The 27832-nt window shown below is 56.9% G+C and overlaps 2 protein-coding genes and 1 long non-coding RNA gene across 8 annotated transcripts in view; 1 reads left to right on the plus strand and 2 right to left on the minus strand.

Moving 5' to 3' along the window:
* TMEM120B (transmembrane protein 120B) overlaps nt 1-6672 on the plus strand; it is a 98872-nt gene extending 92200 nt beyond the window's left edge. For all 3 annotated transcript variants that reach the window (XM_032431251.1, XM_032431250.1, XM_032431249.1), the window contains 6 exons: nt 516-581; nt 1211-1272; nt 2525-2617; nt 4371-4435; nt 4807-4875; nt 5549-6672. In XM_032431251.1, the coding sequence (XP_032287142.1) occupies nt 516-581; nt 1211-1272; nt 2525-2617; nt 4371-4435; nt 4807-4875; nt 5549-5662 (469 nt within the window). In that variant the 3' untranslated portion in view covers nt 5663-6672. The remainder of the gene's footprint in view (nt 1-515; nt 582-1210; nt 1273-2524; nt 2618-4370; nt 4436-4806; nt 4876-5548) is intronic.
* Nucleotides 6673-6823: 151 nt separating this feature from the next.
* RHOF (ras homolog family member F, filopodia associated) lies at nt 6824-18444 on the minus strand. Its single transcript, XM_032431256.1, has 5 exons — nt 17975-18444; nt 17605-17692; nt 9632-9741; nt 9410-9544; nt 6824-8705 (listed from the first exon to the last, which is right to left on the minus strand). The coding sequence occupies exons 1-5, from the start codon at nt 18098-18100 to the stop codon at nt 8544-8546; spliced, it is 621 nt and encodes a 206-aa protein (XP_032287147.1). The 5' UTR covers nt 18101-18444; the 3' UTR covers nt 6824-8543.
* Nucleotides 18445-19654: 1210 nt separating this feature from the next.
* On the minus strand, nt 19655-27766 carry LOC116649031. Of its 4 annotated transcripts, XR_004302610.1 has the most exons (6): nt 27196-27766; nt 26273-26378; nt 24253-24349; nt 20962-21107; nt 20797-20849; nt 19655-19959 (listed from the first exon to the last, which is right to left on the minus strand). It is a non-coding gene; the product is annotated as an uncharacterized LOC116649031 (long non-coding RNA). The 4 variants fall into 4 exon arrangements; XR_004302607.1 differs by having other exon boundaries at nt 19655-20849; XR_004302609.1 differs by having other exon boundaries at nt 19655-20879.
* Between the last annotated feature and the right edge of the window lie 66 nt (nt 27767-27832).

Raw genomic sequence — 27832 nt, forward strand, 5'->3', positions numbered from 1 at the left:
TGAGGCCTCTCCTTGGCCTGCAGATGCCATCGGATCTTCATGGGGCCTTTTTTCTTATGACCTCATTTAACCTTACTTACCTCTTTAAAGTTCCTATCTCCAAATACAGTCACATTCTAAGGTACTAGCCCTAAGGGGTTAGGACTACAACATAGGAATTTGGGGGGCACACAGTTCAGCCCATAACAGGCCCTGAGGTAGCAATGGGCTTGGCAGGTTCAAGGCGAGGACAGGGTGACAGGGCTTCAAGTTGGGGTGCGGTGAGGGATGTGCTTTTAGGGTAGCAGGAAGCCCCTGGAGGCCCGTGTGCCTCTGTGGGCCTCACGGCTAATCTGTGGGTGGTTTATGTGTGATTGTGCGTCTCTGGAGGACAGAGGAAAGGGCGAAATCATGGCTTGGGTCTATGTCATGGCTGTTTTGGGGCCACAGAGTAGCCCATGCATACATAGTCTGGGAAGCAAGAACCACCCGTTTCCCTCCCCACCTGAGCTCCCTTTCCTTCTCTTCTCTCCAAGAATTAAAGGCTGGTGGGTGTCTCACCACTATGTGTCCACGTTCCTCTCTGGAGTGATGCTGACCTGGTGAGTGTCTCATGGGGGCCCGTGAATGGGGAGCTGGCCGTGGGCGAGGGGGTGCCCTCGAGGCTCCTGGCCTGGGCTGACATTTGGGCCAAGAAGAAAAGGGTGAGCTTACAGCCAGGCCGCAGGGATTTCCCCCAAGCCAGCTGGGAGGTTTCTGGGGATGTCCCATTGGCCTACCGGCTGGGACAGTGGTGACAGAGAGCAATGGACAGAAAGAGTACAGGGATGAGCCTCCAAAGGAGACAAACGGAGAGAGTGGGCATCAGCAAGAATTTAGGCTTCAGAATGATGATTACAGGCCCCCCTGCTTCTAGAATGGGCTTAAAGAAATGAAAGTAACTGGTCCAGCCCCAGGGGCACTTGTGCTAAAGAAGGGCAGAAATCAGGGACCTCCATTTCATTTTAAAAGCTTTTCTTCTCGGGGTGCCTGGCTGGCTCACTCCATGGAGCATGCAACTCTTGATCTCGGGGTCGTGAGTTTGAGGCCCACTTTGGGTGTAGAGATTACTTAAATTTTTTTTTTTTTAATTAAAAGCTTTTCTTCTCTCTTGGCTGGAATGGAGAGGGGCAGGGATGAATGTTTGATTTCACAGCACACTTCACTTTTACTTTTCCCCACTTCTCTGCAGGCCCAACGGACTAATTTATCAGAAGTTTCGTAATCAGTTTTTAGCGTTTTCCATTTTTCAGAGTGAGTGCCTCTTGCCTCAATTCGGGGGAGGGGGCACGTTTCCCTGGGCTTTCACTGATGGAGGCCCCTGTCATCCCTCCTCCCTTGTGAGGGGTGTGTCTAGTGTGGAAGGGAGCTTGGGGCAGGGGAGGGTCCCAGAAATCCAGCAAAGAGCTGCCTGCCCCCAGATCACCGCCCAGTCCTGGGGGAGGGGCAGCCTGATCACCCCCACCCCCAGGAGCCCCCATCACTGCCTTTTCTTTCCCATGTCACAGCTGGGGACCAATGGTGACTTTTGGGAATTGAGTAGTGTTGGGGGCACTACCTCAAAATGGAAATAGAGCATATGTTCTTTTTCTCATTTAAGAATAGCTCTGGATTGGGGCTCCTGACTGGCTTAGTCGGTAGAGCGAGCAACTCTTGATCTTGGGGTTGTAAGTTGAAGCCCCACGTTGGGTGTAGAGGTTGCTTAAAAATAAAATCTTAAAAAATAATAATAATAATAGCTCTGGATTTATATACCGTGGACTGGTCCTAGGGGTCCCCTCTGAGAAGGGGGAGCTTGGATAGTTAGGGATAGGGACAGAGAGAGAGTTTTTTTTTACCAAGTACTTGTTTGTTCCCTTTGAATTTTGTGTGCATATCACTGATTCAAAAAATACAATTTTTAAATAAAACCCTGCCAACAAATACAAATCTCTAATGCCAAGAATGAAAATTATATATAATCTCACCCTTAGGAGTGATCACTGTTAATAGATCTATGTCCTTTCAGTTTGATTCATATATACGTATATACTGCATTATGTAGTCTATAAATATGGGATCACTTTGTACAAACAGCTTTGCTTACAATCTGTTTATTTTTCTTTTAACAATAATGATGGGTATTTTTCTATGTCAATACACAGAATTCTACCTGCTCATTTTTAGTAACTACTAAGTATCCCATTGTATGAAAGTGTCTTTTGCTGTCTTGGCATTACACACAGCTCCCCGCATGGTGCCACCATCCCAGCAAGCATCTGCTCTAGAAGTTTCTAATCTCATTGGTGTTTAGTTGGGTCTTCAGATAACCTACTCTCGTTGTATTCTGGATAAGGGATAAAGTGGGTTCAGGCTGAAGAGAGTGTGTGTGTGTGTGTGTGTGTGTGTGTGTGTGTGTGTTGGGGTGAGAGAGGGTTGCCCTGTGGGCCGTGAAGACCCCTGGGTCTGCGCAGGGGTGGCGCCCTGTCCTCCAGGCCCTGAGCCAGGCGCTGCGCTCCCCCTGCAGGCTGTGTCCAGTTCCTGCAATATTATTACCAGAGGGGCTGCCTCTACAGACTTCGTGCCCTGGGGGAGAGGAATCATCTGGACCTCACCGTGGGTGAGTAACCCAGCCTGGGGAGGGGAGGGGAGGTGGGGGACAAGTACCGGCCCCTCCCTGCTCCCCCAGACCTCACTGCTAACTCCCTACACTGGGAGCATGAGCCAGTAAGAACATAACGAGACCTACCACACACAAAGCCAGGGCTGCAGGCCTCTACCTAAGTTGCTTTTCATAATTCATCGTGGATTCTGTTTCAGCCGACAAGCTTGAGGCCAGCTGTGAGCCAGGCCTCGATGCTGGCTTCTGTCTTACCCTTTTTAAATGTCTATTTTTTTGGTCTGTGTTTTATAATACACATAATTATATATGCATAAATATATATGCATGTTGTTATGCATGTATAACTTAATGTATATAATATGCCTACATATAGGGGCGCTGGGGTGGCTCAATCTGTTAAGCATCTGACTCTTGATCTCAGCTCAGTTCTTGATCTTAGGGTCATGAGTTCAAGCCCCGAGTTGGGCTCTATGCTGGGCGTGGAGCCTACTTAAAAAAAAAAATAATATGGCTACGTATAAATATGTATAGATACATACATGTATATACATTGGGAATGTGTGCTTAACTATTTTTAATTTATATATATGTATACATATATATATATATTTTTTTTTTTTTTAGAGAGAGCAAGAGAACGTGGTGGGGAGGGTCACAGGGAGAGAGAGAAAATCTTTTTTCTAAAGATTTTATTTCTTTTACTTGACAGAGACACAGAGAGAGAGGGAACACAAGCAGGGGGGAGTGGGAGAGGGAGAAGCAGGCTTCCTGAGGAGTAGGGGGCCCGATGCGGGGCTCGATCCCAGGACCCTGAGATCATGACCTGAGCCGAAGGCAGACGCTTAACGACTGAGCCACCCAGGCGCCCCAAGGAGAGAGAAAATCTTGAGCAGGCTGCGCGCTCAGCTTGGAGCCCGACTTGGGGCTCAATCTCAAGACCCTGAGATCATGACCTGAGCCGAAATCAAGAGTCGGACACTTAACCGACTAAGCCACCCAAGCACCCCTGTGCTTAACTTTTTTTAACTCATGGGTCAAGCGCCCAGTCAGAAGAGCTTGGAGAGCTCTTGTCTCAACTTTCACAGGAAACTAATAAAATTCTGCCATCTTTTGAGATGGTCATTTCTACTGAATTACTCTGCAAAGTAGGCCCTACTTTGTCAAGACTCAATTGAAGTGATACGTGCAAAAGTCCATTATAAAAAGCACAATTCCAAAAAAAAAAAAAAAAAAAAAAAGAAGGGGCGCCTGGGTGGCTCAGATGGTTAAGCGTCTGCCTTCGGCTCAGGTCATGATCCCAGAGTCCTGGGATCGAGTCCCGCATCGGGCTCCCTGCTCCGCGGGAAGTCTGCTTCTCCCTCTGCCTCTCTCTCTCTCTGTCTCTCATGAATAAATAAATAAAATCTTAAAAAAAAAAAAAAAAATAAAAAGCACAATTCCATGCAAATTAAAGACATTATTAACAACCAGAGCCTGGCACGTCAGCTTTCTGTAACTGTTGTCAAGCCCTATGAGTTCGTGGTGACTTGAGGCGGGAGAGCAGTCAGGGCCCGTGACAGGTGTTGTGCGTGCTCTCTGGGTGATCTTCAGAGTTGAGTGCTCACCCACTGATGATAGGTGAGGCTGTCCCCCCTTCCCCATGTGGCTAATCTCGGGGGACTGGCATGGCTAGGCAGTGGGCGCTTGGTGGGGTGGTGGGGGCACCTGAACCCCCTCCCACCGGCCCTTTGCTTCCTCCTTCTCTCCACAGAAGGATTCCAGTCCTGGATGTGGCGGGGCCTCACCTTCCTCCTGCCTTTCCTGTTCTGTGGTCATGTGAGTCCCCTGGAGTTTGTGGGGATCCCCTGTTCTGGGCTCACCCCTGGGAACAAAAGGTCTTCAGGCCTCTCCTCATTCACCAGCCATCCCTGAGCTGGGCCCCACGGGGTCCTGGGGCAGAGACGGCCCCTGGGCCCTGGGACACCAAAGGCAGGAGCCGGAAGTGGCCCGTAGCACCAGCATGCTGAACCCCAGATCTTCAGGCTGCTCTGGCCTAGGGTGCCCCAGTTTCATTTTGGGGGGCTCTCAGTGTCTTAGGACAGTGGATACCAGAAGCTGGGGGGCCTGGTCCACTCCCGGGGCTTCCTCACATGGGTCTCCAGGGGAATCAGTTGGGGTAAGTTGGTGCCTGCCTCCCCTCTTTCCAGTTCTGGCAGCTCTACAATGCCATCACGTTGTTTGAGTTCTCCAGCCACGAGGAATGCAGAGAATGGCAGGTATGGTGGGGTGTGTGTGTGTGTGTGCATGTGTCTGTGGTGCGGGCGGGGTTGGTGTGTGTGTGTGTGTGAGTGCGCACGCAGGCGTGTGCATGTGCCTGTGGTGCGGGCGGGGGTGGTGGTGGTGTGTGTGTGCGCGCGCGCGCACGTGCACGCAGGCGTGTGCATGTGCCTGGTGCGGACGGTGTGTGTGCGCGCGCGCGTGCACGCAGGCGTGTGCACGTGCCTGTGGTGCGGGTGGGGTGGGGTGGTCCTGGGGAAAGCTGGGCCAGCTTGGAGAGAATTCTTTGCTCAGCCACCCCTTTACTCCCCACCATGGGGCCCAGTGCCCAGAGCTCCCTGCTACTGGGGCCTGGGAGCCTGTGGGAGGGAATTCGGGAAGCCAGGGAGCCCCTAAGTGGTCTGAGAAGCCTACTGAACGCTCTGGGGTTGCCAAAGGAGAAGCCCTCCCGGGCCCTGCGTGACCCTGAGGACTCACACCCTTCATGCAGCTGGCCCAGACCTCTGCTTTCTGCCGTGGGAACTCTGCAGTTTGCCGGTGGCTTGTGCTAAGGGGCTTGTGAGGTCACGGGGCGGGTGGGCATCTCGGCGGGGAGCTGATCGGAGCCGGCTCAACCTTTTCTTCCTTTCCTCTCCGCCCCCCCGGCCGGTCTCCTCGCACGCCCCTGCCCAGGTGTTCGTGTTGGCGCTCACGTTCCTCGTCCTCTTCCTGGGCAATTTCCTGACCACACTCAAAGTCGTGCACACGAAACTTCAGAAGAACAGAAACAAGGGGAAGAAGCTGTGAGCCAAGGGACCCGTGCGCCCCCCCCAGCCCCCCGGGGTTCAAGACTGGGGGGGTTCCGGCTGGCACGATTTCTCCCCACGGTGCCTGCGGCCACTGCCAGCTGCCGGCCCAGGGGCCAGCGCGGGGCTGGGGGTGGCCAAGGCCCCGGTCCCCGGCGGACAAGGGCAACGTGACCCCTGCCTGTCCGCACGGCGGTCGCCCGGCCCAGCCTCCCTGTTCATGACGTATTGCTACGGGCTCCTCCCGACTGCCCAGAACCTGCAGCCTTCCCTCGCTGCCGTCTGGGCTGCGGCTGAGCCTGGGTCAGTCCTCCTGGGGTGGGGGTGGGGGGGCTAAAGCCTCAGGGAGCCCCTCAGGTTGGGGTCTGGGGTGCCCACCGGCTACTTCCTGATCCCCAGCGGGCGGAAGGAAACCCCTCGGCGGCCTGTGGAGCCTCCCGCCCCGGGGCACGCCGCTTCTGCTGTAAGCTCTCCACGCTGCTCCGTGGTGGGGCTATTTAAGTTCTCGGAGAACCACTGTCTGTCTGTGCCTTGTGCTCTTTGCGCTCCCCGAGTCTCCAGCCTGCCGGCCACCTGCGCACAGCTGCCCTCCCTCCCCGACGGCGCGGCCCCCGGGGTGGGCCCGAGGCGCGAGGGTTTGCAGTGACCACCAGAGGACGCCCCAGCCTCGGCATCCCTTGGGTGGTTTGAGGGCTTTTTTTCTTTTTTCTTTTTTGACACTTGAGAGTTTGGCTTCCTGACCCCCACCCCTCAGCCCACTTCCCGGAATTCTTGCATTGAGTTCTCGGAGAGTGGGTCTTCAGCGCTGGCTGAGACTTAAGGCCCATCCTCCCCGCCTCCCTCCCTCCCCCTCAGGTTCTGGAATGTGGTGGGGAGAGTCTGAGCAGGCTCCCTTCCAGGAGGTGGCACTTGGGAGGCCAGGACAAGGCTGCTGGTCACCTTGTGTCCGATTCTGTATTTGTGGGGAGGGTGAAGAAGCTGGCAGATTTGGTTGAATGTTCTGCCCCTGCTCCCTACACCGGCCGCAGCCTTTCTCCCACACATGGGTCTCAGCTGCCCTTAACTACCTCCCTACAAATCCCCTCTGACCAGAGTTCACAGCTCGCATCCATAGTCATGCTTTGGCCCCCAGAGGAGTTGAAGCTTTTTTAATTGTTAATTTTTAAAAATATGAAATTTCCCTTCCACCCCAGTAAGAGTCGACATAAAAACCCAGATTTCTACTTTCCCTAGAAAAATGGAAAGCTCTTGGCTGGGCTGAGCTGCCTGCCTAGGATGGGGTGCTTGCTTTCTAGTGTGCCACAGACCCCACCACTCCCTTTTATACCTGTCCTCTTTCACTCATTTGGGTCCTTCATCGGGCCCTGAGGCACCTGGGTTTTCCCTGGACTAGGAGTCGGCGAACTTTCTGTAGAGGGCCAGATAATCTGTCAGTTTGCCTCGTCTGCAGTGGTAGGGCCAAGGCAGCCAATGCCTAAATAAATGCGTGTGGCTGTGTCCCAACGAAACTTTATTTACAAAACACACAGCTGCCAGATTTGGTCCACAGAGTATGGTTTCTAACCTCTCTCCTGTACCATCACTTGTCCATGAGGCCTTGGACTGAGTGCTCTTTTGACTCCCCAGGGCATGGCAGGGCCTTGGGGAACCAGGGTGGGGTGAGGTGGGATGGGGTGGAACACAGGAGTCTCTCTCTCTAGCAGCTGACGTCAGAGAGGCTCAGGCTTAGTGGGGGCTGAGGCAGGAGATCCTGGGAGGGCAGGAGCCACCTCAAGCCATTATCCCAGGTTCAGTGATACTGACTTGTAGCTCACTCAGGAAGCAAGCAGCTCTCAATCTCTGGGGCAGCGGCATCACCTGGAGCACTTGTTTAAAAACTCCTGGCCCCAGAAGGTTCAGTGAATCTGCAGCTGGGGGTTGTGTGTTCTCGTAGGAAGCCAGGATAGTCTCAGCTTGCCAGAAGTGGGGGCTGTGAGGGACAGGAGGGAGCGTGATGACTATTAAAATGAGTCAGTGCTGTCCTTTTGCAGATAGGGGAACAGTCTGTAGAGAGAAGTGACTTGCCCACGATCATTCGGGGCTGATGTCACTTTTCGTCTTGAGTTTCTGGCAGTGGGGGGTTGCAGGTGAGGAACCCCTGATGGGTCTGGGGTACTTTTTGCTTCTCGAGAGAGTCTCTTCTCCCCCTTGGGCATGTGCACCCAGCTCTGGAAAGATGGCAGCCCGGCCGAAGGCTGAGACTGAAGTCCTCTGTGGGTGAGGGGTGGGGGCCGGTGCCAGCCCCCATGTCCGGGGCTGGTGCGTGTGCTGTCCCGATAAGTCCCCGTCCCATTGTGGCCCCCGCGTTCCTGGAGGAAGGAAGCCAGAAGCTGGAGGATGCAGCCGTGCCTATCTCGAGCCCAGGGAGGCGGGTGACGCAGAGTAGCGGGCTTGAGGGGGGCCGTGTGGAGCACTGACAAATCCACATTTTTATCCACGTACCAGATGTAGTTGTTTGTCTCAAGCACAGGCTTTCAGGACCTAGCGGGTGTGCAAAGGGGGACACACATGGCTGGGGGGTGGCTGTGTACTCCCGAGTCCTACGGACAAATGCTGGTTCTAGGGTACAGAGAGACTGAATCCGGCACCCTCACCCCCCTCCATGCAGGCCCAGCTCCCGGGGGAACCTGGAGGTGAGTTCATGGTCAGAGCCCCAGCTGGGGAAGGAGAGATCTCCAGAATGTTCTAAGAGTCTAGCCACAGGCTCCAGACACAGGGAGACACCCAACTCAAAGTGCCGCTGGGAAGCTGGGGACGGAGCAGGATCTCGGGGTGCAGTCCGGGCCTGGCAGCCTGGGCCCTGTCAGTCTTGCATGAGGGGCTGTGTGCCCTGCCCGGGGGGCTCAGAGCAGCAAACACAACGGGCGTTTCTGCCGCTGTGCTTTCTTCAGAGCACTGAGGGCAACCTTGGCCGCCGCTCGGAAGACGTCCTCCACGTTCTCCCGAAACTTGGCAGAACATTCCAGGTAGAGGGCGGCTCGGATCTGTTCGCAGGCACTCTGGCCCTGGGGAGGGGGAAGGGGCCGCCATTAGATGAGGGGCCTGGAGCATGGGGCACCTCCTGACACCCCCCCATGGATTTGGGAACTTGGAGCTGGCTTTGGGGGCTCTCCGAGGGGAGGGTGGTCTTGGTGAGGAGCCCCCTTCCCCCCATCCCCCCATCCCCGGCCCAGCCCCCAGCAGTGTGTGTGGATGGAACGGAAGGGCCTGCGGTGCGGCCCAGGGGCTCCGGCCGTGGCGGCTGAGAGAAGCCCCATCCTGCCTCTACCCTGCCCCCCTCTCCCACCTCAGGCCCCGTTTAGGCAATGGAACTGGTGAGGACAGTAAAAACTAGCTCTACTTCTAAAATTTACTTTTATTAACGCTTCTTCCTTTTTATTAAACTTTCTTATTAGTTTTCCTTTGTGTTCCTTTTATTGTCCCATGCCTCGCCCAGAAAAGCCGCGGGGTTTGGTTTTGCCCATGACTCTCAACGGGTAGGGGAGCCCTGCTCTCGAACAAGGCCTGCCCCTCCAGTCCCCTGGGGCAGACGAGACAGGATCCTGGCTACGCTGCACATTAGCTGTGTGACTCTCCACCTCCACTTCACCCCTCTGGGTCTCAGGTTCTCCCCTGTAAAACGGGATGCGAACAGTCCGCGCCTCAGGTTATAAGGATGAAATGAGGTAGGGAAGCAGAGGAGGGGGGAGAGCAGAGACCCCTTCCTGACCTGCATGTAGGTGATGGGCTCCAGCTGGGAGGCCCGGAGCTTCCGAAGCTGCTCCTTGTCTTTGCGCAGGTCTGTCTTGCAGCCAATGAGCACCATGGGGGTCCCACGGCAGAAATGTGTGACCTCAGGGAACCACTGCAGAGGGAGAGGGCAGGCGTCAGGGCTGAGGCCAGATCTGTGGGCCCCACCCCCAAGGCAGGCTGGCTGGGTCACGGGCCTCACCTTGATGAGGACGTTGTCATAGCTGGTGGGGTTCATGACGTCATAGCAGATGAGCACGAGGTGGGTGTTCTGGTAGGACAGGGGCCGCAGCCGGTCATAATCTTCCTGCCCTGAAATGGGAGAGGAGGTAGGGGTCAAGGAGGCACCACCCCCTTGTCCACCTGAGTCCCCTGTCTGGGCTCTGTCTCCAAGGCCTCGGTTTGCTCATCTGTAAAACAGACATGGCAGCCCAGAGTAGCAAAAGTTCCAGGAGATAAAACCCATGCGGTGCTCAGAACCGGGTCTGATTACAGGGTAATCAGGAGAAGCTGGAGAACCTGTTAGCAATTCCGTCCCTGGCAATCACTGCCTACCCGCCCCCCGCCCTAGGCCAAATCACCTCCCCTCCGGGAAGAAGGTTGGGGGGCACTGGGGGGGGACTAGGCCACTGCAGGATCTGGGAGGGGACCCCCAGGCCGAGCGGCGGGGCCTTGGATTGAATTCCTCCTGCCCTTCTGGCAAACCCCAGGAGGAGAGTGGTGGGGGGCCGGGCACAGCTGCTGTCAGGCTCACCTGGGGAGTCGGCTGGTGCTCGGCCCTCCCCCACACCGACTGAATCAGATGCCAAGGCTGGGTGTGGTTTTTTAATGCTTTTTAGTAATTTTTTTAACTGACAATTTCAAACTTACAGAAAAGTTGCAAAAAGGGTGCCAAGAACTCCCTCAGATTCCTGAGTATTACATTTTGCCCCACCTGCCCTTTGTACACGTAAACACTTGAGCAGGTGAGAGTCCCTGCACACATTCCGCGGCCTCACCCCAGCACAGTCCTCGCGGATTTCCAAGAACAGGCGTGTTCTATCACCTCCCGTAGAACAACTAGCAAGCTGGAGCAAGCACCATGGACGCCGGGCTCTAACCCAACCCACGGGCCGCACTCAGATCTCAGCGGTGATGTCCTGTGGTCGTTCTGCCCCAGTCCAGAAGCAGGCCCAGGATTATGCCCTGCCCTGAGTCACCGGTATGCCCTAGTATTATTTAAAAACTCCCCCAGTGAGAACTGAGAGCCTTTTGGGCTCCCTGGCAGCTCTCCAGCTGCCTCTGCAAAGGCAGAAAGGTGACTTTCTTCCAGGACCTGGAACACAGAGGCCCAGGAGTCCCCTGCCCCTCCCCCTAACCTGGGGGTGCCTGGGTGCCAGCCTGCCCTCCTGCTCGCTCCCTGCCAAAGCTGGCCTCTCCACTGAGCAAGGACAGGCCACATCCTCGTCCTCCTGGCCCCCAGCTGCTGCTGGGGACACTGCCACGCTCTGCCTTCCCCCTGGCTGTCCCTCAATCTAGGACCCCTGCGGTGTGCAGTGTGACCAGGACTCACAGCTAGGACAAAGGCTGGGCCAGGAGGACTCCATGCTGCCATTCAGCCAGAGTCCCCCCAACACTGTGGAAGGAGTGAGGGACTGTCAGGGCCTGGCCGACTCAGACTCTTCCGCCCTCATCACCAAGCTGGAGAAATCCTTGTAACTGCTGGGAAGCCCATCCAGGATGCTGCTCCAGCCCATCTCCTCCAAACTGTCCCCTCTCCTAATCTTGGTCCATGTCTTTCTAGACCTGTGCTGTCCAATGGGGTAGCCGCTAGCCCCATGCGGCTACTTAAATTAATTAACATTAAAAATTCAGGTTCTCCATTGCACTAGCTACATTTCAAGTGATTAATTGCCACACAGGGCTAGTGGCTCCCGGGACGGGCAGCACGGGTGCAGGACATCCCATCGCTGCAGAAAGTTCTATTGGACAGCATGGCACCATCCCGTCCAAGCCATCGCTGGTCTCCCATGATCTGCTGCTGCCCCTCAACAATCCATTCTCCACCCGGCAGCTGGCCGGATCTAAGACATAAGGAAGATCCTGCCTCTCTCCCCTCAAATGAAGAATACTTTCAATAGCTCCCTATTGCCCTTTGTATAAAATCCAAACATCTCCCAAGGGTCCACATGACCTGGCACCCACAGACCTGACCTTTTCTCCCCCGAAGTCCCCCGACCCCCGCTGTTTCTCAAACCCACCAAGCTTTTGTGCCCCAGAGCCTTTGTACTTGCTGTCCACCCCCAACCTGGAATGCTTTCCCTACTCACCCCCCCCATTTTTTCTTAGCATTTTACTTTAAAACATTCAAACTGAATGTCATTATTTCCTTTTTCAGGATAATTGTCTTCTCTCTACTCCTTCGCAGTAACACCACTTTATGCTTTATACACTTTTTAGAGTGCTTCTGCCTATGAACCGTTAAGAAATCCTTACAGCCATCACCTGATGGGCTAGATAGGAAGTGAAGAATATTTCCATTTACACAGAAACTGAGCTTCAGAGAAGTGACCTGCCCGAGGTCCCTGCAGCAGTCACCCAGCCGGGGCCCAACCCCAGTCCAGCCGGGTCCTGGTCGAGCACTCCTTCTGCTGATAGCAACGCTCTATTTTGCTTTGCATTGTGCCAACATGGGTTCTGGGCCCCTATGATGTAACGGTGAAGCTCCTACTTCTGGTACAACGTGCATGTCTATTCCCCGTTAGAAATCCAGCGGGAGTGGACAAGTAGCTGTAAAATGGGCCTCCTGTGCTCTGTCGGCTTCCCTTATCCTGCACGGCGGGCTCCTCATAGAGGCCTTCCCTCACCACGCAGCATCTGCCCCCTGCACTGGGTGTCCACAACCTGGGCCTGTCCTTAAAAATCATCCCTGGCGCCTGGCAGGCGTCCAGTCAGGCTTGCTGCTTGTCCGCTCTTGTCAGATGCAGCAGAGAGCAGGGCTGCGCCGGGCCAGGGGGTTTAGCAACTCCGGCTGGGGAGGATTTCAGTACTGCGGCTGGAAGGAGGAAGTCAGACTGAGCCCCCCTCCCCCGCCCCCCGGGGCCTCTGCCCTTGCCCGTCCCTCATCCGTCTTCCCTCTTGGAAAGGTTCTTCTTGCCCAGGGATGCCTCGCTCCCTCCTTTCCTTCAGGTCTCTGCAGAAACGTCACCTCCTCCGGCAGAGCTTCCCTGACTACTGCCCCACACCCGACCATGGCTCTATTACTCTTCTGAGTACGTGTCACTCCCTGCTGCTGGGTTTTGGTTTGGTTTTGTCTGCCCCACGAGCAGAGAAGCCCCTGAGGACAGTTATAGCCCCTGGGACACAGGTGAGCTCAGTAACTGTTGGGTGAATGAACGAACAAACACATGAGTGTGTGAATATGGGGTAATGATAACCTTGCTGGCTTTCAGCAAGGGCACTTCACTTCGGTCACTTGTGTTCATTGAAGCAGCCACCCTGGGAGGTACGGTAGGTGGAGAAAGTTCTTCCTGTAAGGAGCCCATGTGGCCAAGAGGGGCCTTTTCCAAGGTCATAGACAGGTTCCCCGTGAGCTGGAGCGCCAACTCGGTCAGCTCCAAGTTCAGCGCCTGCCACGCCACTCTAAAATTGCCAAAAATTCTCTTAGGAAGCCTTCCCTGGACTTCCCGACTGGGAATCAACCTCTGGACCTTGTTGCCTTACAAATGGTTTCCTCACCTGTGAAACGGGTACGTGAGAAGCAGGTGAGCCTTGATAACGATAGTAAAAGGAGTGAGTACCAACAACGCATGTCGGCAACGGGCTCCCTCGTTATGAAGGCTCATCATGCTCACCCACGGCTTCACCTGAAGCCCGCTGCCTGCACTAACCCGTCATTCCTCATTACGATGCTAACACGGTAGGGCTCTTGTCATCCCCATTTTACAGATGCAGAAACTGATGCACAGAAAGGTGAAGTGAGTCGCCTTAAGGTCACACAGCTAGGGGGAAGCTCTGTAAGAGAGAGAGGACCATAGGTATGACTACTGGGGGTGCCTCTCTCAGTCCACTCCAGAGCGTAGGGAGCTGTCCTGACCCTACAAGCCCCAGGCCTGACCAAAAGGCTGCCAACACAGGTATCCCGAGAGAGAGAGGGGCTCGGGAGGCAATGGGCAGCCAGCCCAGATCCCAGCCCTCTCCTCCGGGCTGCCTTCCTGACTTGACTGTCAGGCTCAACTTTTCCCAAGTGAGTGTGGGACCTCCACGTGGGGACCAGGCCTGCAAATGATGGACATGCTGACCTCATATCCCCTCGGGAGATGTGGAGGGTCCCGGACGCCTCTCCTGTAGGACTACACTCAGACTCACGTTCTGTGACCTGGGTGCCTTCCCTCTCTGGACCTCAGTTTCCTTATCTGGCAGAGGGGGTGATAGCCCTGCCCCTGATACTGGAAGTAAAGGACTTGTAGGCTAAGCAATGCTGAACAAAGGTGAAGGACTGTTACTATGGTTACTCTTAAGACAGAAACTTCCAGGGCCTGGGGGCCTGGGCGGGGATCTAACCCCAGATCTTTGGACCCACAAGCTTTAGGGGGCCCCCCAGCCACAAGGTGCTACTATTACCCTCCCCATTTACCCACACTGATGCCAAGACTTAAAGGGGCCAAGTCACCTGTCCAGCGGCACACCGGGGTCCCACTCTGGCCTCTGCAGATGGGCTTGCACGGAGTTACGTGCAAAGGGATGCATTTGTTTCTAGCAAGGAAAGGTCTTCTGGGCCACAGCTCCCCTTGAAGTGGCCCATTTTCCTGAAGCTGGTGGGGCTGTGGGGCGGGGAGGAAGTGAGGCTCTCTCTCACTTAGCACAAGGGTATTTCCTTTGTGGGAAGGAGCTTTGTTGTGTCAGTCACTTTCCAGGGGCAGGGGTCTCTAAGGCCTGGAGCTAGGCTGAGAAGAGGGTGTCACTGGGCCACAGTGATCCCCATATCTGCTAGCCATACAGAGAGCAGGTGGTTCTCAGCTCCAGCCAGGGCATTGGTCAGGGGAGGGGCGCAGGCCACATAAGAAGGGGAAGCTGCCAGAAGAGGAACCCACTTATTGCTATTGGGGCCCGCCCACCTGCGTTTCCTCCCCAGAGGCGGGAGTGGCTGGGGCAGCCCCAGCCTGGAGCCCACGCTCTGACTGCCCGCAGCTTCAGCTCTTCAAGCCCCCAGGGCTTCTGGCTCTTAGACATCCCTCTGCTCCCTGATTCCCTGTCTCAGCAACTCCTTTGCACCCCCCCCAACTGTTCCTATTGTTCCCATCTCAGGCTGGGAAGGGGACCACAGCCCCCCACCTCCTGGGCCACCCCCATCCCATCCTGTGATGCCCCGCCCCTGGACCCCACCCCAAGGCCCAGACAGCTCCATCTCTAGTTGGTGTCTTAACATCCCACCTTGCCCCCACCTCCCCTCTGCCCAGGAAACTTCAGACTGCACCACAGCTTCCTGCCTCTGCGGTGTCACAGCGAAGTGCTCACTGGGCCCGCCTCCCCTTCACCTGTCAGCACGGAGAGCTCCGCCACCCCTCCAACCAGCCTCCCACTGCTGGGGCATCTGTATCGCTTCTGCAGGATGGAGACAAGCAGCCAGACTGGCCTCCCAGGGGCCACCCCTGTCCCACAGCTCTGGTCACCGGCAGTTGGCTGGAAAGATGCCACTCTGCACCACCATCCCCCCCCACGGGGTCTAGCTCAGCAGGTTCCAGAACCTTCTACAACAACCTTTATGAGACTCGTCTCCAGCTCAGCCACTCCCCTCACCCCCTTAGTCTCTTCCTCTAGTTGGTCCCCTGGCCCTCCTTTTTTGCCACTGATTTTTGATCTCCATCCACCCACGGGTAGAGACCGTCTCACTGCCTTTATCATTCTCCAGGAGCACCTCTGCCTCCAGATCTCTTCTGCATTCGTTCCTCAGGCACCGTGCTGGGCGCTGGCATATGGAAGAGGAATGACCCAGTCTCTCCTTCACGGTCCTTGCGACAGGGCTTCCTGGGTCACAGCGGGACACCCCGCAAGGAGCGGCCACGTTTCTTTCTCCCTGAGTATTCCTCCTCGGGCTGTCCTGCTGACCGTGAAGCCTGTCGACTTCCCTAGGACTCCACTGCGTCGTTCAACCCCCAGCTCTGTTTCTCTGCGGCTCGCCAGAGTCCTTCGGGGAGGGTGGGGGGAGGCAGCTCGGAGCTCTGCAGGCCTTCGATTCAGAACAGGTTGGGCTTGGGTCTGAGCCTGAATGGCCGGGCGGGGGTTGGGGGTGGCGGCCTTAAAAAATCATGACAACACTTAGCCCTTCCCAACAGCCGACCCCTGTGTTACACATCACACGGATCTAGTGTAATCCTCAAGACTAATTTAGTTAGCCCTGATTACTGATGAGGAAACTGAGGCCCAGGTGACGCATAGCCAGGGAGCCAGCATCACAGCCCAGGTCTGATTCCAAAGCACGGGGCAGGAAGATCATCATCGCTGCGGCGGCCCCGGGCCTCTGATGACCGGGCCTGGAGCCCCTCCAATTCCTCCTGCAGCAGCTGTGAGTGCAAATCCTTCTTACACCAAACAGAAATCGTCCGGAACCTCCACACCACAATCTGCCCTAACATGTTCTTTGAGCATCTTTTTCTGGCCAAGGCCACAAAGACCAGAAATGGTCCCTATGCTGGGTCTGATGGGGGAGGCTTCCATGAACAGTGAACCCTAGGGATCTGACAGGAGAGGCCCTGAGGTCCCAGAGGACGGAGGAGAGTGAAAACCATCCTGTGAACTCTCCCTGCCTCACCAGCACCTCACCCACAAAGTGGGGCTGATGAACCTGCCCCTCCCTGGGTCCCTGACAGGAAGTATGTGAAACTAAAAGTATCCCAGACACACTGTAAGTTTTACTGCTCTTATGGCTACGCCCCCAGGGAACTTCTCAGCAACCTTTGGCTTTCTCAGTTCACAGGGCTGGCAGCAGGGCCCTGTTCTAGGGGCAGCGGTTTGGGGCCCTCATCCAACAAGAGGGGGCTCCTTAGAAGCCACTATAGGATGGGTCCCACCATACAGTAAAGGCTGCTGGAGTCAGGAATGGAGGAGGGGTCTGGGGATGGGGTGATCCCTTTTCTGATTCTCTCCAGGGTGGAGTGAGAGATGCTACTCGCTGCCTTGGGGTGGGGGATGTCTGGATTTTGGCTCCATCCAAGGCTAGTGGAGACTTCCCCTCACATGGACAAGGCTTGGCTGGCAGTGGACAGGGCACCTGGTGACCTGGTTCCACGCAGGTCACTGAGCACTGAGTCAGAGAGGTTGGATGAGATCCTGACCTTTGTCACCCAATGTTGGTTCAGCCCAGAAGGGGATTGAGTGCAGGATGGAAGCTCCCTGAGGGCAGACACCTGGCACCCCCCCTCCCCCCCTTGCAACGGGGACTCTGATAACTGACCCGATTAGCATAAATCCACTTGCATTAGGAGCTGCAGGTGGCCAAGAGAACCTTATTCTGGACTTAGAGCTCTGTTCCTTCCTCAGTGCTTGGTTTATCCCCAGGGAACCAGGAAGACACAGAATTGTAGCCCGAATCCCAGAACTACAGGCTCAAAACTGTAGACCACAGAATTCCAGAACCATGTACTGTAGCCGATGGAATCCCAGAAGTGTGGAACTCAGAATTTATGTCCACAGGACCCCGGAGCCTCAGGACTGTCAACCACAAAATCCCGGAGTCACAGGCTCTGATCTGTAGCCCAGAGTATTCTAGAACCACAGGACCCAGAAATTCAGCCCACAGAATCCTAGCACCAGGGGACTCAAATCTGCAGCCCACAGAATCTTAAGAGACCACAGCATGCAACACACGAAATCCTGGAACCATGGGAAGCAGAAGCGATGCCCACGGTTTTCTAGAACCTCAGGAGAGGAACGAAGCCGTGGGTTCTCAGCACATTAAGCGCTAGGAGGGTGGCCGAGGAGCTCATCTCATTCAAGTACCCTCCTTCCAAAGATGGGGCGACCGAGGCCCTCTGGGCCTCCAGGGCCACCCTGCCAGAGCCCCTCCGCGGCCTTCAGGAGTGCTGGGAAGTCAGGGCCCCACAGGGGCTGGTGGGCGGGGATGCCCGGAGGGGGATGCCCGGGCTGGGGGGGGAACCCTTCAGGCACCAGGGACCCTCGCTGTGCAAGCGCACTCACCGGCGGTATCGTACAGGTTCAGGGTCACCTCCTTGCTGCCCACAGTCACTCTGGCCGTGTATTTCTCGAACACAGATGGGGCGTAGTCCTGTCGGAGAAGAGGTCGGCTGGTTCTTAAGGGGTGCGACGGGGGCCCAGGGTCCAGCTGCGCCGCCCCCCTTCACCCCATCCAGCTCAGCTCCCCTCACCCCGCTGGGCTCTGGAATTCCCGAGGGGGCGCCCCAGGGTGGCGGCTGCCTCTCCACGCGCAGGACGCCGGGGAGCCGGAGTCCCGGTCAAGGTGCAGGCTGAAGGCCATCCGTCGCCCCCGGTGGCCCCAAGCCCGTTTGCCCCGCAGTCTAACCCCCACCCGCCCCCCGGCGGGCCTCACCTCAGGGAAGGAGCCCTGGCTGTACACCATAAGCAGTGATGTCTTGCCGCAGCCGCCGTCACCTACGATCACGATCTTCAGCTCCTTCCTGCCCGGGCCCGGGCCCGGGGCCCCGGGGGCATCCATAGCTGTGAGCAGCCCGCACTGGCAACCGCGCGCCGGGCGGACCTCTGGGGCTGAACGATCGGGGGTGGGGGCGGGACCCAGGGGGCGGGGCGAAATAAACCCCGCCCACTACGTGCCTGCATTGCCTCCGCCAGGCAGCCACCCGGGCTCACCTCCCAGCCTCAGTTTTCCTGTTAGGGTCCCCGCGCGGGGCGTTCACCTTTCATCCCCAGGGAAACTGAGGCAACTGAGGAACGGGGGTGCTCGGCCTGCAGCGCCGCTCCCACTCCCTCCCCTGCACGTCAAGGCGCGCCCCCCATCGACAAGATTCGATCGTTTCGTTTCCGCCGTTCCTCGCCGGACACCCGATTGGCAGGCTCCGCCTTCTGGCAGGGACCCTCTGATTGGCCGGCTCGGCCTCCCCCCCCCCACGTCGGACAGGGACCCTTTGATTGGCGGATCGTTGCCCCAGCACCAGGGGTCCAGGAGCCGTGGTTTCAGGCTCTGGGAAAAGCCCCTTGTCTGCACCCCGCCTCAGCTGTGTGGCCTGGGGCAAGTCGGCTTCCGACCGGTTTCCCCACGAGGTAGGTTGGTAGTGCCCGGGAAGATGCTGGCACGGGGGGCGTGTCTGCTCACCTAGCCCAGCCCTACGGGCGCCAGTGTGGGTGCGGGCTGGGGGTGGGGAATAGCGGTTCCCCTCACGTACCCCCCCACCTCCCCAAGAGCGCAAGGTGGACGTCTGGCGCCCTCTGGCGGGCAATCGCCTTGGGGCGGGCAGCTTGGAGAGCAGGTGAACGACTCCGGAACAGTATCCTTTGGGGGTTGGCCCCAAACCACGCGGGCGGAAGTCTCTTTCTAGCAGGGACCAGAGGCGTGAACCGAGGAAAAACACCGTCGAGGAAGGGATGGGGAAAGCCAGGGCAGATCTAGTTGAGATAAGCTGGGCCCCTCGAGAACACCCACCCCACCCTGAAATTTGATTAAGCTCTCTCCAGCCAGCAGCCACGTATCTTCATCCCAAGGATTCTCACCAACCCTCCCACCTCCCTGATCAAAACAGCTATTTATTGAGCACAATGTACAGGTACTGTCGCGGCTGCTGGCTGAGATCCCCCCTGTCCCCCGTTCCTTCCCTCCCCGCGACCCTGGGCCCACGGTCCGTTGCACGAGCCAGGCCAGTGGTCAGGAGAGGCGGGGGACCCCTGGAGCCAGTGTGCGGCCGGCAGGTACCGACTGAGGCACGGGTCCTACGAGCTGGGGTAGGACCTCTGGTAGTTTCCTCAGAGAGGGTTTGGAAGAACTCAGGATGTTCTAGCCACCCCCACCCCCCTCCCCGCAATCCCCCGGGAAGATTTTCCATTTTCAAGTTCTCAGCAAAGACCAGGTAAACTTTACTCCACGGAGGAAACTGCCAACCTGGCAATTCCATAAACGCCGGGTAGGTTTTCCGCGGGTGCAAGGCAGGGTCTGACCACCAGAGGGCAGCAGCGACCGCTCGTGGAAGCTTACAAATAAGAGCCCAGAGCTGGGAAAAGGAGGTAAGGCCCAGCTCCAGCTTGAGTCCTATGCCCCGTCACTGGGTGGGAGGGCCACCTGCTGGGTCAAGCACCCCCACACAAATTTACAGCAACTCATTCATTCCTTTTTTGCAACACAAGTTTATTGAGAGGCAACTGTACTCCTGCCTGCAAGGAGCCGTCTTGGGGAAGCAGTCTGAAGGAGTCTGGGAGATGTGAACAGTTAAAGAGACAAGAACCTCTGTAGGGTCCAGGGAAGGTTGAGCCTCAGCTAGGCAGTGTTGGGAGGGCAGACCAGTGGAAGCAGGATGGGTACCCTGGAAAGGCATGGTGGCTGGAAAACCCCATGAGGTTCCACAGCGCCTGGGCAGCGAAGACGGAGACCAGACATGGTTGTCAAGGTAACTGGGGTTAGATCAGGGAGGGCCTTGCTGCCAGGCTCAAGAGGGGTGTCGGACGGAAAGCTCCTCAAAAGAAGCGCCCAGCCAAAGCCAGGCCCTCAAGCTCTCTCTCTGGTGACCCAAGAGGAACTGACTGGCTGGTGAGGCAAGGCTGGGGTCATGTTTCCATAGTGGCAGCCTGAGGCTAGCAGGAGAGGAAGGATGGAAGAGTGAGGGGACACCTGCTTACCTTCACAGCCAGCCCCAGGCCTGACCCTGAGTCAGGGACCCCTGAAGCTCAGGGGGGACTGGAGGACAAGAGAAGGAGGGGCCGGGGGGAGAATTCAGTTAGGAGGGTCACCGCACTCTTAGCAAACTGTCACCTGGGGGTCAACCACACCTCCTGACTTTCCTCAAAATCCTGGACCTCAAGTTTCTATTTTCTCCACCTGAGAAACAGGACTCTGATCCCAACTTAAGACAGAACAAATGGCTTCCACAAAACTGAGGGGGGGAGGGGAGGAAAGGCGAGGCTTCCCAGCCCTGCGTGCATCCAGGCAGAACAGCTGACGCTGGCCCCAGCCGGCCCGCCCACCCACCCAGGGCGGGCCAAGAGGCTGGCAGAACCCCAGCCCCACCCGGCCTGGAGTGTGTTTGATTTGGACCCAGCTCCAGGGGTGGTGAAGAGGCTGGATCTGTACCTAAAAATACCCAGGAGCCAGGCCAGCTGCTGAGAGCTTCCTCAGAGGCAGCTGGGCTGCGGCAGGCCAGCTGAGGAGCTGGGTCTGCCCACACGCGTGGGGAGAACGTGCTCCCTTACCTGTCAGATGTTCTGAGGACCCGAGTCATTCACCTTCTATTCACCAGGAATTCCTGGAGAGGTTTAGGAAAGCAAGAAAGATTCTTTAAATTGGATCTTAACATAGAGCTTTGGACACAGAAGCCTAGGGGAGCAGGCCAGGTGGCATTTGTGGGGGGAACTCACTCGGCCAGTGCGATCATAAGGCCACCCAAGCCCAGGAGAGAACTCAGGGCCAGATCCACTTCTGTCCTGTCGGAGCGAAGTCTGACCAGCATAGGTAAGGATGGGGCAGTTAACGACAATTCTTCCAGCTTCTCCTTCCCTGGTACCTGAGAACATCCTAAGAGGTCACCTCACACCCGAGGGGTCATCCACCCCGATGAGACAGAAGACACTGAGCTACTCTTTGAGGTAGCAGAGATGGGAGGTGGCCAGGGCTGGCCGGGGAGTCAAGGGCTCTCTCCAGGGCGCAGGACCTGGTGGTGCTGGTGGGGAGGTCATGCTGAAACACAAAAAGCTCCCCTCACAAAGCCAGACTCAGAGACGGCTCAAAAGGCCATCGTCCACCTTCCTCCTCCTGGTTCACATGGGGAGACCTCAGCTCCCGGAGGGGCGGGGACTTGCTGAGGTCACTGGCCAGCTGGAGACGGCGCTGGACCCAGGCGGCCTCCAAGATGGCGGGGTGCCTCTTGCCACAGTCCAGGCAGAGGCAGTCTCCACCCAGAGGGTCCAAAAGGTCGGATTCCAACCTGGGGCTCCCGGTGGATGAGCCGGAAGAGGCGGGACGCTGGTGTCCAGTAGCGAGGCAGGTCCAGCCACCTCCCAGCCTCCGGCCGCCCTTCCGCTGGCGTGGCCCTCTCCAGGCTGGCCCCACCGGATTGGCGCCGGGGGCAGCCCCGCCTTGAGCTCGCGGGGCGACCGGGGGCGGGGCCAACCTCCGAGCCAGGAGGAACCACAGCCGCAGGACAGACGGGCTGCTGCGCCCCTCCCTGCCCCCGGGGGGCGATGGGGGGGTGCGGTGGGGGGGGGACAAAGACAGGTGAAAGAGGTAAAGAAGAAAGGGAAGTGGGGAGGGGGTATGACCCTTACAGGTCATCGGGCCACCTCTCCCTCGCAAAAATCACATCCAGACCACAGGTTCGCACCTAATTGCTCCCTAATTGTTCCGAGGGCGGGAGTGGAGGACCTGGCTCTAGCCCTCCAGGCAGTGGCTGGGGGGGGGGGGGGGGGGGGGAGAGTTTAAATCAATTATTTAACCACCCGAGGCCGGTGGGACATAAAGACCCCTGTCTCCGGGAGCCCTAAGGACCCTACCTAAAGGGATGGCGGACATCCTCAGGCAGCAAGCCAGTCACCTGAGGATCAAGGGGGTTGAAAGAGCAATTCAGTAGCAGCACCGAATTTGAAATCTTGATTCTGGGCCAGAGTGGAAGGAAGAGGCGCACCGGGTATTAAGAACGTGAACCTCATCAACTTTTACAAAGCGTCCCCCTCCTCCCAGGGGGAAGAGGGTCTGGTGCCAGATGCAGCAGAGTGAACCTCCTTTCCCCACCAGCAAAGGACAAGATGGACCAAACCCAGCTTATTGGGACTGTAGACCCTCATGGGGCCAAGGGAAGGGGGCCAAAAGGAGCCAAGAGCACCACGCTGGTTACTTTCAACCAGACAGCTTTCCCAGCTTCCTGGCAGTGATGCCTGGCATGGGAGGGAGCCCAAAATAACCCAGACAGCTGGGGTGGGGGGGTGCCATGGACACAGGCGATGGGCTGCAAGTCAAGACACCTGGAACCCCATCCTGGCTGCCAGTGGTGGCCTCGTGACCTTGGCTGAGTCACTTCCACTCTCTGGGACCCCAAATCATGACCCAATCATGGAACAGCTGGGGGCAGGCCACCATTCCAACTCAAACCACACAGGAGGAAAATTGGGGCTGGCTCCCTGCCCAAGGAAAGTCAGTCTTCCCCTTTGCCCTGAAGCTTTGCCACGTGCCTCCGGGCCGGGTTGGTGGGGGAGGAGCTCGCAGACAGCCCAACCCCCACTCCCTGCAGCCACATGGGAATGGAGGCCAACTAGTGTGAAGCCTGAACGTGAGGCCAAGCCCCCTTAATCACACTTAATCCTCCCACTCCCGTCTCCAGCCTGCGTCTTTATCATTTCACACTGGAGACTCACCCAAGGTCACCAGCACAGCCACCAGACTTAGAGCCTCCCTTGATTAAGCGTCAAGATGGCTCTCAGCCAAACCTCCAGGTCAAGCCCTTCAGGCTCCCCCAAACTTAAGTTTAGCCCTCACACTGAGGGGTGGGGTAAAAGTGGGCAGGGCTCATCCCACAAGGAAGCCAAACCTCAGTCCAAATGGGGGAGTGGTGCGGATCAGTGGCACCTGGACCCAAATGGTTCATCAAAGTAATCCCTAGCTAGAGATCACATGGGGGAGGGATCAGAGATCAAGGGCCACACCACCTCCGGGTGGAGCCTCCTGGAGCCAGGCAGTGGGAAACTATGAGCAGTCAGCTTGTGTTAGCAGAGTACGGAGAGCGCTGCCATTACTCGGAAGCTAACACCTCTATCAGGCGCTGAGCTTGGGGTTTCAAGTGCACTCGCTCCTGCCCCCTCACGAAACCTCCAGGTGTTACCCAGCCCAAAGATTCTCAAAACGTGTCCTGGGATTGCAGCCATCAGCATCACCTGGGAACTTGTTAGAACTCCAAGTTCTCCGTCCTCACCTACTGAATCAAAAACTGGGCCCTGGAAACGGTTCTAAAAAGCATGCTCAAGACAGGGAATCACTGACCCAGGCCCATTCGTGCACAGGGGGAACCGGGCTCCGAGACTAAGCCGCTCCAGCAAAGTCACAGCTCGTAAATGGTTAGCCAGGTTTCAAATCCCAGTTTGTCTGATTTTAGAAACAGGACTTTTTTTGGGGGGGGGGGCTTTACAGAGAATGGTGGAATTCCCAGGAATGGGGAGAAGGGTCAAGAAACCTCTTTCTCAGAGGAAGCTGGCCCAGCTCTCAGGTACTTGTGTTCTCCACCTCCCTAGCAGCTAGACATCAGAGGGAAGAGGCCAGCTCACAGTCACCCCACATGCCCCCACTCAGGGCCGGAAGGGAGGGCCAGAGCAGGGCCCGGCTTCCTGGCAGCAGATGGAACCTTTCAGAAGAGGCACCCAGGGCCCTCCCCACCACCACCACAAAACACACAACTGGGAAATACTTGCAAGTGCAGCCTTCTATGCGGCTCAACACTGCATAGAATTGCACGCCCCAAACTCTTGACAACAGAAGCTGACAGGCGGGGATGGATGGACCGAGCAGGCCCAGCAGGGAGCCGATTTCACACACACAGTCCCACACATCTGTGGGGGGAGGGGCTGCAGAACCAGCCTAGCAGGTTTGGGGTGCCCGCCCTCCCTGGGCTCCAGGCCCAAGCCCCCCAAATCTCCCTCGCAGGCTGGCAAAGGACTCACACCTACCTTATTATCAGAGTGAAATTAGGCCTGCTCCTGCTGTCCAAAGGAGGATGGTTCACTCTGGGGGTACCGGGTGGTTGCCCTTTCTCCAGCCAAGAGCCTGACAGGGCAAAGTCGGAGGGTTTGTTAGGGAGTTGACAGCCACAAACCGGGCAGGGTCCCCTTGAGGGAGTAGAGGGAGCCTCACAAAAGCCCCCCCCCCTTTTCCATCCGCCCAGGCGGCCCTCACTCTGGAAAGGATGGGGGGGGTGCGGCTGAGTCACGAAGGTTCAGCCCGGGCGACTAGCAGCAGGAGGCGACTCATCTGCATTTCCAAAGGCCCGCCCCGTCCACATCCCCTCCCCGAGAAAGGGCCGGAGATGTGAGGGCTTACCCTAGAGCCCTCCGCCTCGGGGGATCCCGGGGAAGGCCCGCTCAGCTTTCCCAGGCCGCAAGCCTCCCCCCCCCCCGCCCCCGGGCTCTAGAGCGCAGGGTTGGAGGGTGTGCCCTGAACGACCAAATCAGGACGTCAGTGGCCTCCGGGAGGGCCTCGAGCCCAAACTGGGGACAAAGGGGGCCCCCTACCCTTCGGGCTCGGCTGTCACGGGCGGGGAGAGCCAAACTTGGGCGCCGAGGCCCGGGTAGGCAGCGGGGATCGGACTAGGGTCAGGGCCGGGCCTGGAGGGAGGCTTCCCCCGCCTCGGGAGGCGCCGGTCGGAGTCAGGGGGAGCCTCGAGGCCCCGAGCGTCCCCGTGGCCCTTTGCTACTGGCTCCCGCGGCCCCGCCTGGCAGTGAGGCGTCCTCGTGCCCGCAGGGGCCGCCCTGTCGGGAGCGGGGTCCGAACCCGCTGCGGAGCCCGCGCTCGTCGTCGAGGCCTCCCCGGGCCAGGGGCGTCCACGCGGGCGGCGGCCTGGAACGCGGGCGGCGGCGCGCCGGCCTCCCCTCCCCCCCCCGGCTCCGCCGCCTCCTTCCCTCCTCCCGCCTGGCGCGCAGCAGCCGCCACCGCCCGAGCCGCAGGCGGCGCGAAATGGCGCCCGTCTGGCCGCCTCGCCCGGCGGAGGCGAGCGCGGGAGCCGCGGCGCGCGACGCCCCCGGGTCCGCGGCCCCCCGCAACAGTATCCGCGACCACCCTCCGGCCTGGGGCGCTGTGCCCTGCGGGCTCTCGGGGCGGCCATCAGCCCCGGGCCCCCAACGACAACCGGGGAAGGAGGGAGGAAGGCGGAGGAGGAGGAGGAGGGCGGCCGCCATTAGCCACCCACAGCCCGGCCCGCCCGCCTGCCCCCCGGCCCCGGCCCCGGCCCCGGCCCCGGGCTCCGGCAGGCGGCTCTGCTCTGAACCTGAAAATAAAACTCGTGTTTGGGAGGGAGGAGCGAGCGCGGCCGGGAGAACAGGCACGGCTCGGTGGCAGGCGGGAGAGATGCTGCGTCATGGTGCCAACATGGACGCCGGCCTTTTGTCCTTTTTTGCTTAGGAAGCGCAGGCACGCCCCGGAGCCCCGAAAAGCCGGCTTCAGAGTGCTAGCCCCACAATCAAAAGAGAAAGAGTTCCTAGGCCGAGCGGGGAGGTTTCCTCGTCTTTTGAGCCCCCCCATCTCCAAAACACTTCAATTTTTTCCTCCCCATCAAGGCTCAGACCTAGAAAAGCCAGGGGGAATGAGCTCAGGCAGCTCCATGGATGCCCGAGCTCGCTGGGGGAGACCCTCCCCTCGCCTCCGGGGCAGAAGGGGCAGAAGGGCCTGAGGAGCCCTCCTGGTCCCCCCACCCCTCCCCATCCGGCTGCCAAACATAAAGCTCCAGAAACCTCCTTCTCCCCTCAGCTCCCAAACATCTGCAGCCCTTGGCCTGCTCGAAAAAAGATTTCCTCGAAGGGCAAAAGACACTTTTCTTTTTTTTTTTTTTTTTAACTTACCCGCTCAGCCCGGTGCCATGGAGTCTGGAAGATCAAGCTGGGCGGAGGTTTTGGACGTGTTATGTAAAAAATATCTTTTGGGGGGATTGTTTAGTTAGGATTATTGGGGGAATGGTGGTGTCTTTCCTGTTGTTACCTTTTTGTAAGTTACACTCTCATGGCATTTTCTGCTCCTTCCACTTCTGCAAACTTTCCAGGGTTGGGTTGGCAAAAGGCGGCTTCGCTGAGGACTGTTTACTGCTCTGGATATAGCAATGGTGTGATCGTCATTAAGAGACAAAAGGCGAAAATACAGTCAAATCAAACAAAAGGCAAAAGACGCACGGCCATCCCAACCACCATAGAAAATACCCGCGAGTTAACGTTGGTGTTTGGCTCGAACCAGCTAGGACTTGTTTTCCAGTTTTAATCTAGTTTCCTGTGACGGCTTTAGTCTCTGTACACAAAGAGAAGGTCTTCCTTTCCCTCACCCACTCCCCTCCCAAGACGAGAAAAACAGAAGTGTTTTTCTTCAAATAGATCGATTTTCAAAGAAAGTGTACGTTACTGGGAAGAAAGCTGACTAGCATTTATGGCTGTAAACATTTTCAAAAGCATAAAGCTAAAACCTTAGCTTTATAAAAAGCAAAATCGTCTAAAAGCATTTTAACTGGCTTATATTAGACAAGAGCGACAAAGACATACATGCAGATGAAGGTTCAGAAAATTAAGGACATCTCAGCAACATTAACATAGAAACTGCACTGCGTAAGGACAGAATGGATTGGGTACTTACAATGTAAAAGGTTTTTAAAAAACTTAAAAGAGTAACGACTGCTTACAATTTTTTGTTGCTGCCATTTCGCTAGTCCTAAAACTATACATTTAAAACATTACCTTGTTAAAAAAAAAGAGCAGAAGGAGTTAATAAGATGGCCAGGTTTAAGTGTTTAATAGAGGAAACTATATATATTTAAAAATTTATTGTTCAGTCAAGAGAATACAGATTAAGATAGCTCCAAGCTCCCCCCACCCACCCAAGAAAAAAAAAGAGGAAAAAAAATTAAATATGTCATTTACTTAGGTTTTTTGGAATTCAAAATTGTTAACTGCTGACATTAATGGTGTGCTATGACCTAGTTATACAAGACAAAGATGGATTCCAAGTCATAAGGAAAAATCCAGATCTTTTTAAAAAGTCTTCTTCATTCTTCCAATTGTGAGTCCTTTAGCCTGTTGACAAATGTTAAACACAACACTGAGGCGTCCTGAACTGGATGGTGGAGTCAAAGGAAAAACATTCCCCATTTGCAACAAAGGAAAAACCCACTTGGCCATTTAATTCCATTGCAGAAAAATGGCTCCCCTCATCTGTTGGCCTCTCCTTGGTGTCTGATGAACGATGTTTTGAGATCAGCGTCTAATAACTCAAGCCCTATAGAAGCCGCGCGCTGATTGGCTGCCGCGCCCTGCCGCCCTGCTCCAGCCAATTACCTACCCACGGCCAAATTACAAACCCCGAAAAGAGCCCCAATATGAAATACACCACCACGAAGCCCCAGCAAGGCGGCTCCTTCGCCTCGGCCGCCCGAGAGGAGAGGCAGAGGGGGCTGCAAATGCGTCCTCGCGAAGCCCGGGAGCCTCGGAGTTGAACTCACAAAATGGAAGCCGCGCGCTGATTGGCCGCCGCCACTCCCGGACCTTTAATAAAGAAAGG

Source organism: Phoca vitulina, unplaced genomic scaffold, assembly GCF_004348235.1.
Source record: "Phoca vitulina isolate PV1807 unplaced genomic scaffold, GSC_HSeal_1.0 scaffold46, whole genome shotgun sequence".
Classification (NCBI taxonomy): domain Eukaryota; kingdom Metazoa; phylum Chordata; class Mammalia; order Carnivora; family Phocidae; genus Phoca; species Phoca vitulina.

What these genes read in the sequence shown, in the direction of transcription:
- RHOF (XM_032431256.1), bottom strand. Translation starts at nt 18,100, where the DNA reads ATGGATGCCCCCGGGGCCCCGGGCCCGGGCCCGGGCAGGAAGGAGCTG. An exon ending in GCCAGGGCTCCTTCCCTGAG is followed by an intron (nt 17,693 to 17,974) that starts GTGAGGCCCGCC and finishes CTTCTCCGACAG; the next exon opens with GACTACGCCCCATCTGTGTT. An exon ending in ATGACAACGTCCTCATCAAG is followed by an intron (nt 9,545 to 9,631) that starts GTGAGGCCCGTG and finishes CTCCCTCTGCAG; the next exon opens with TGGTTCCCTGAGGTCACACA.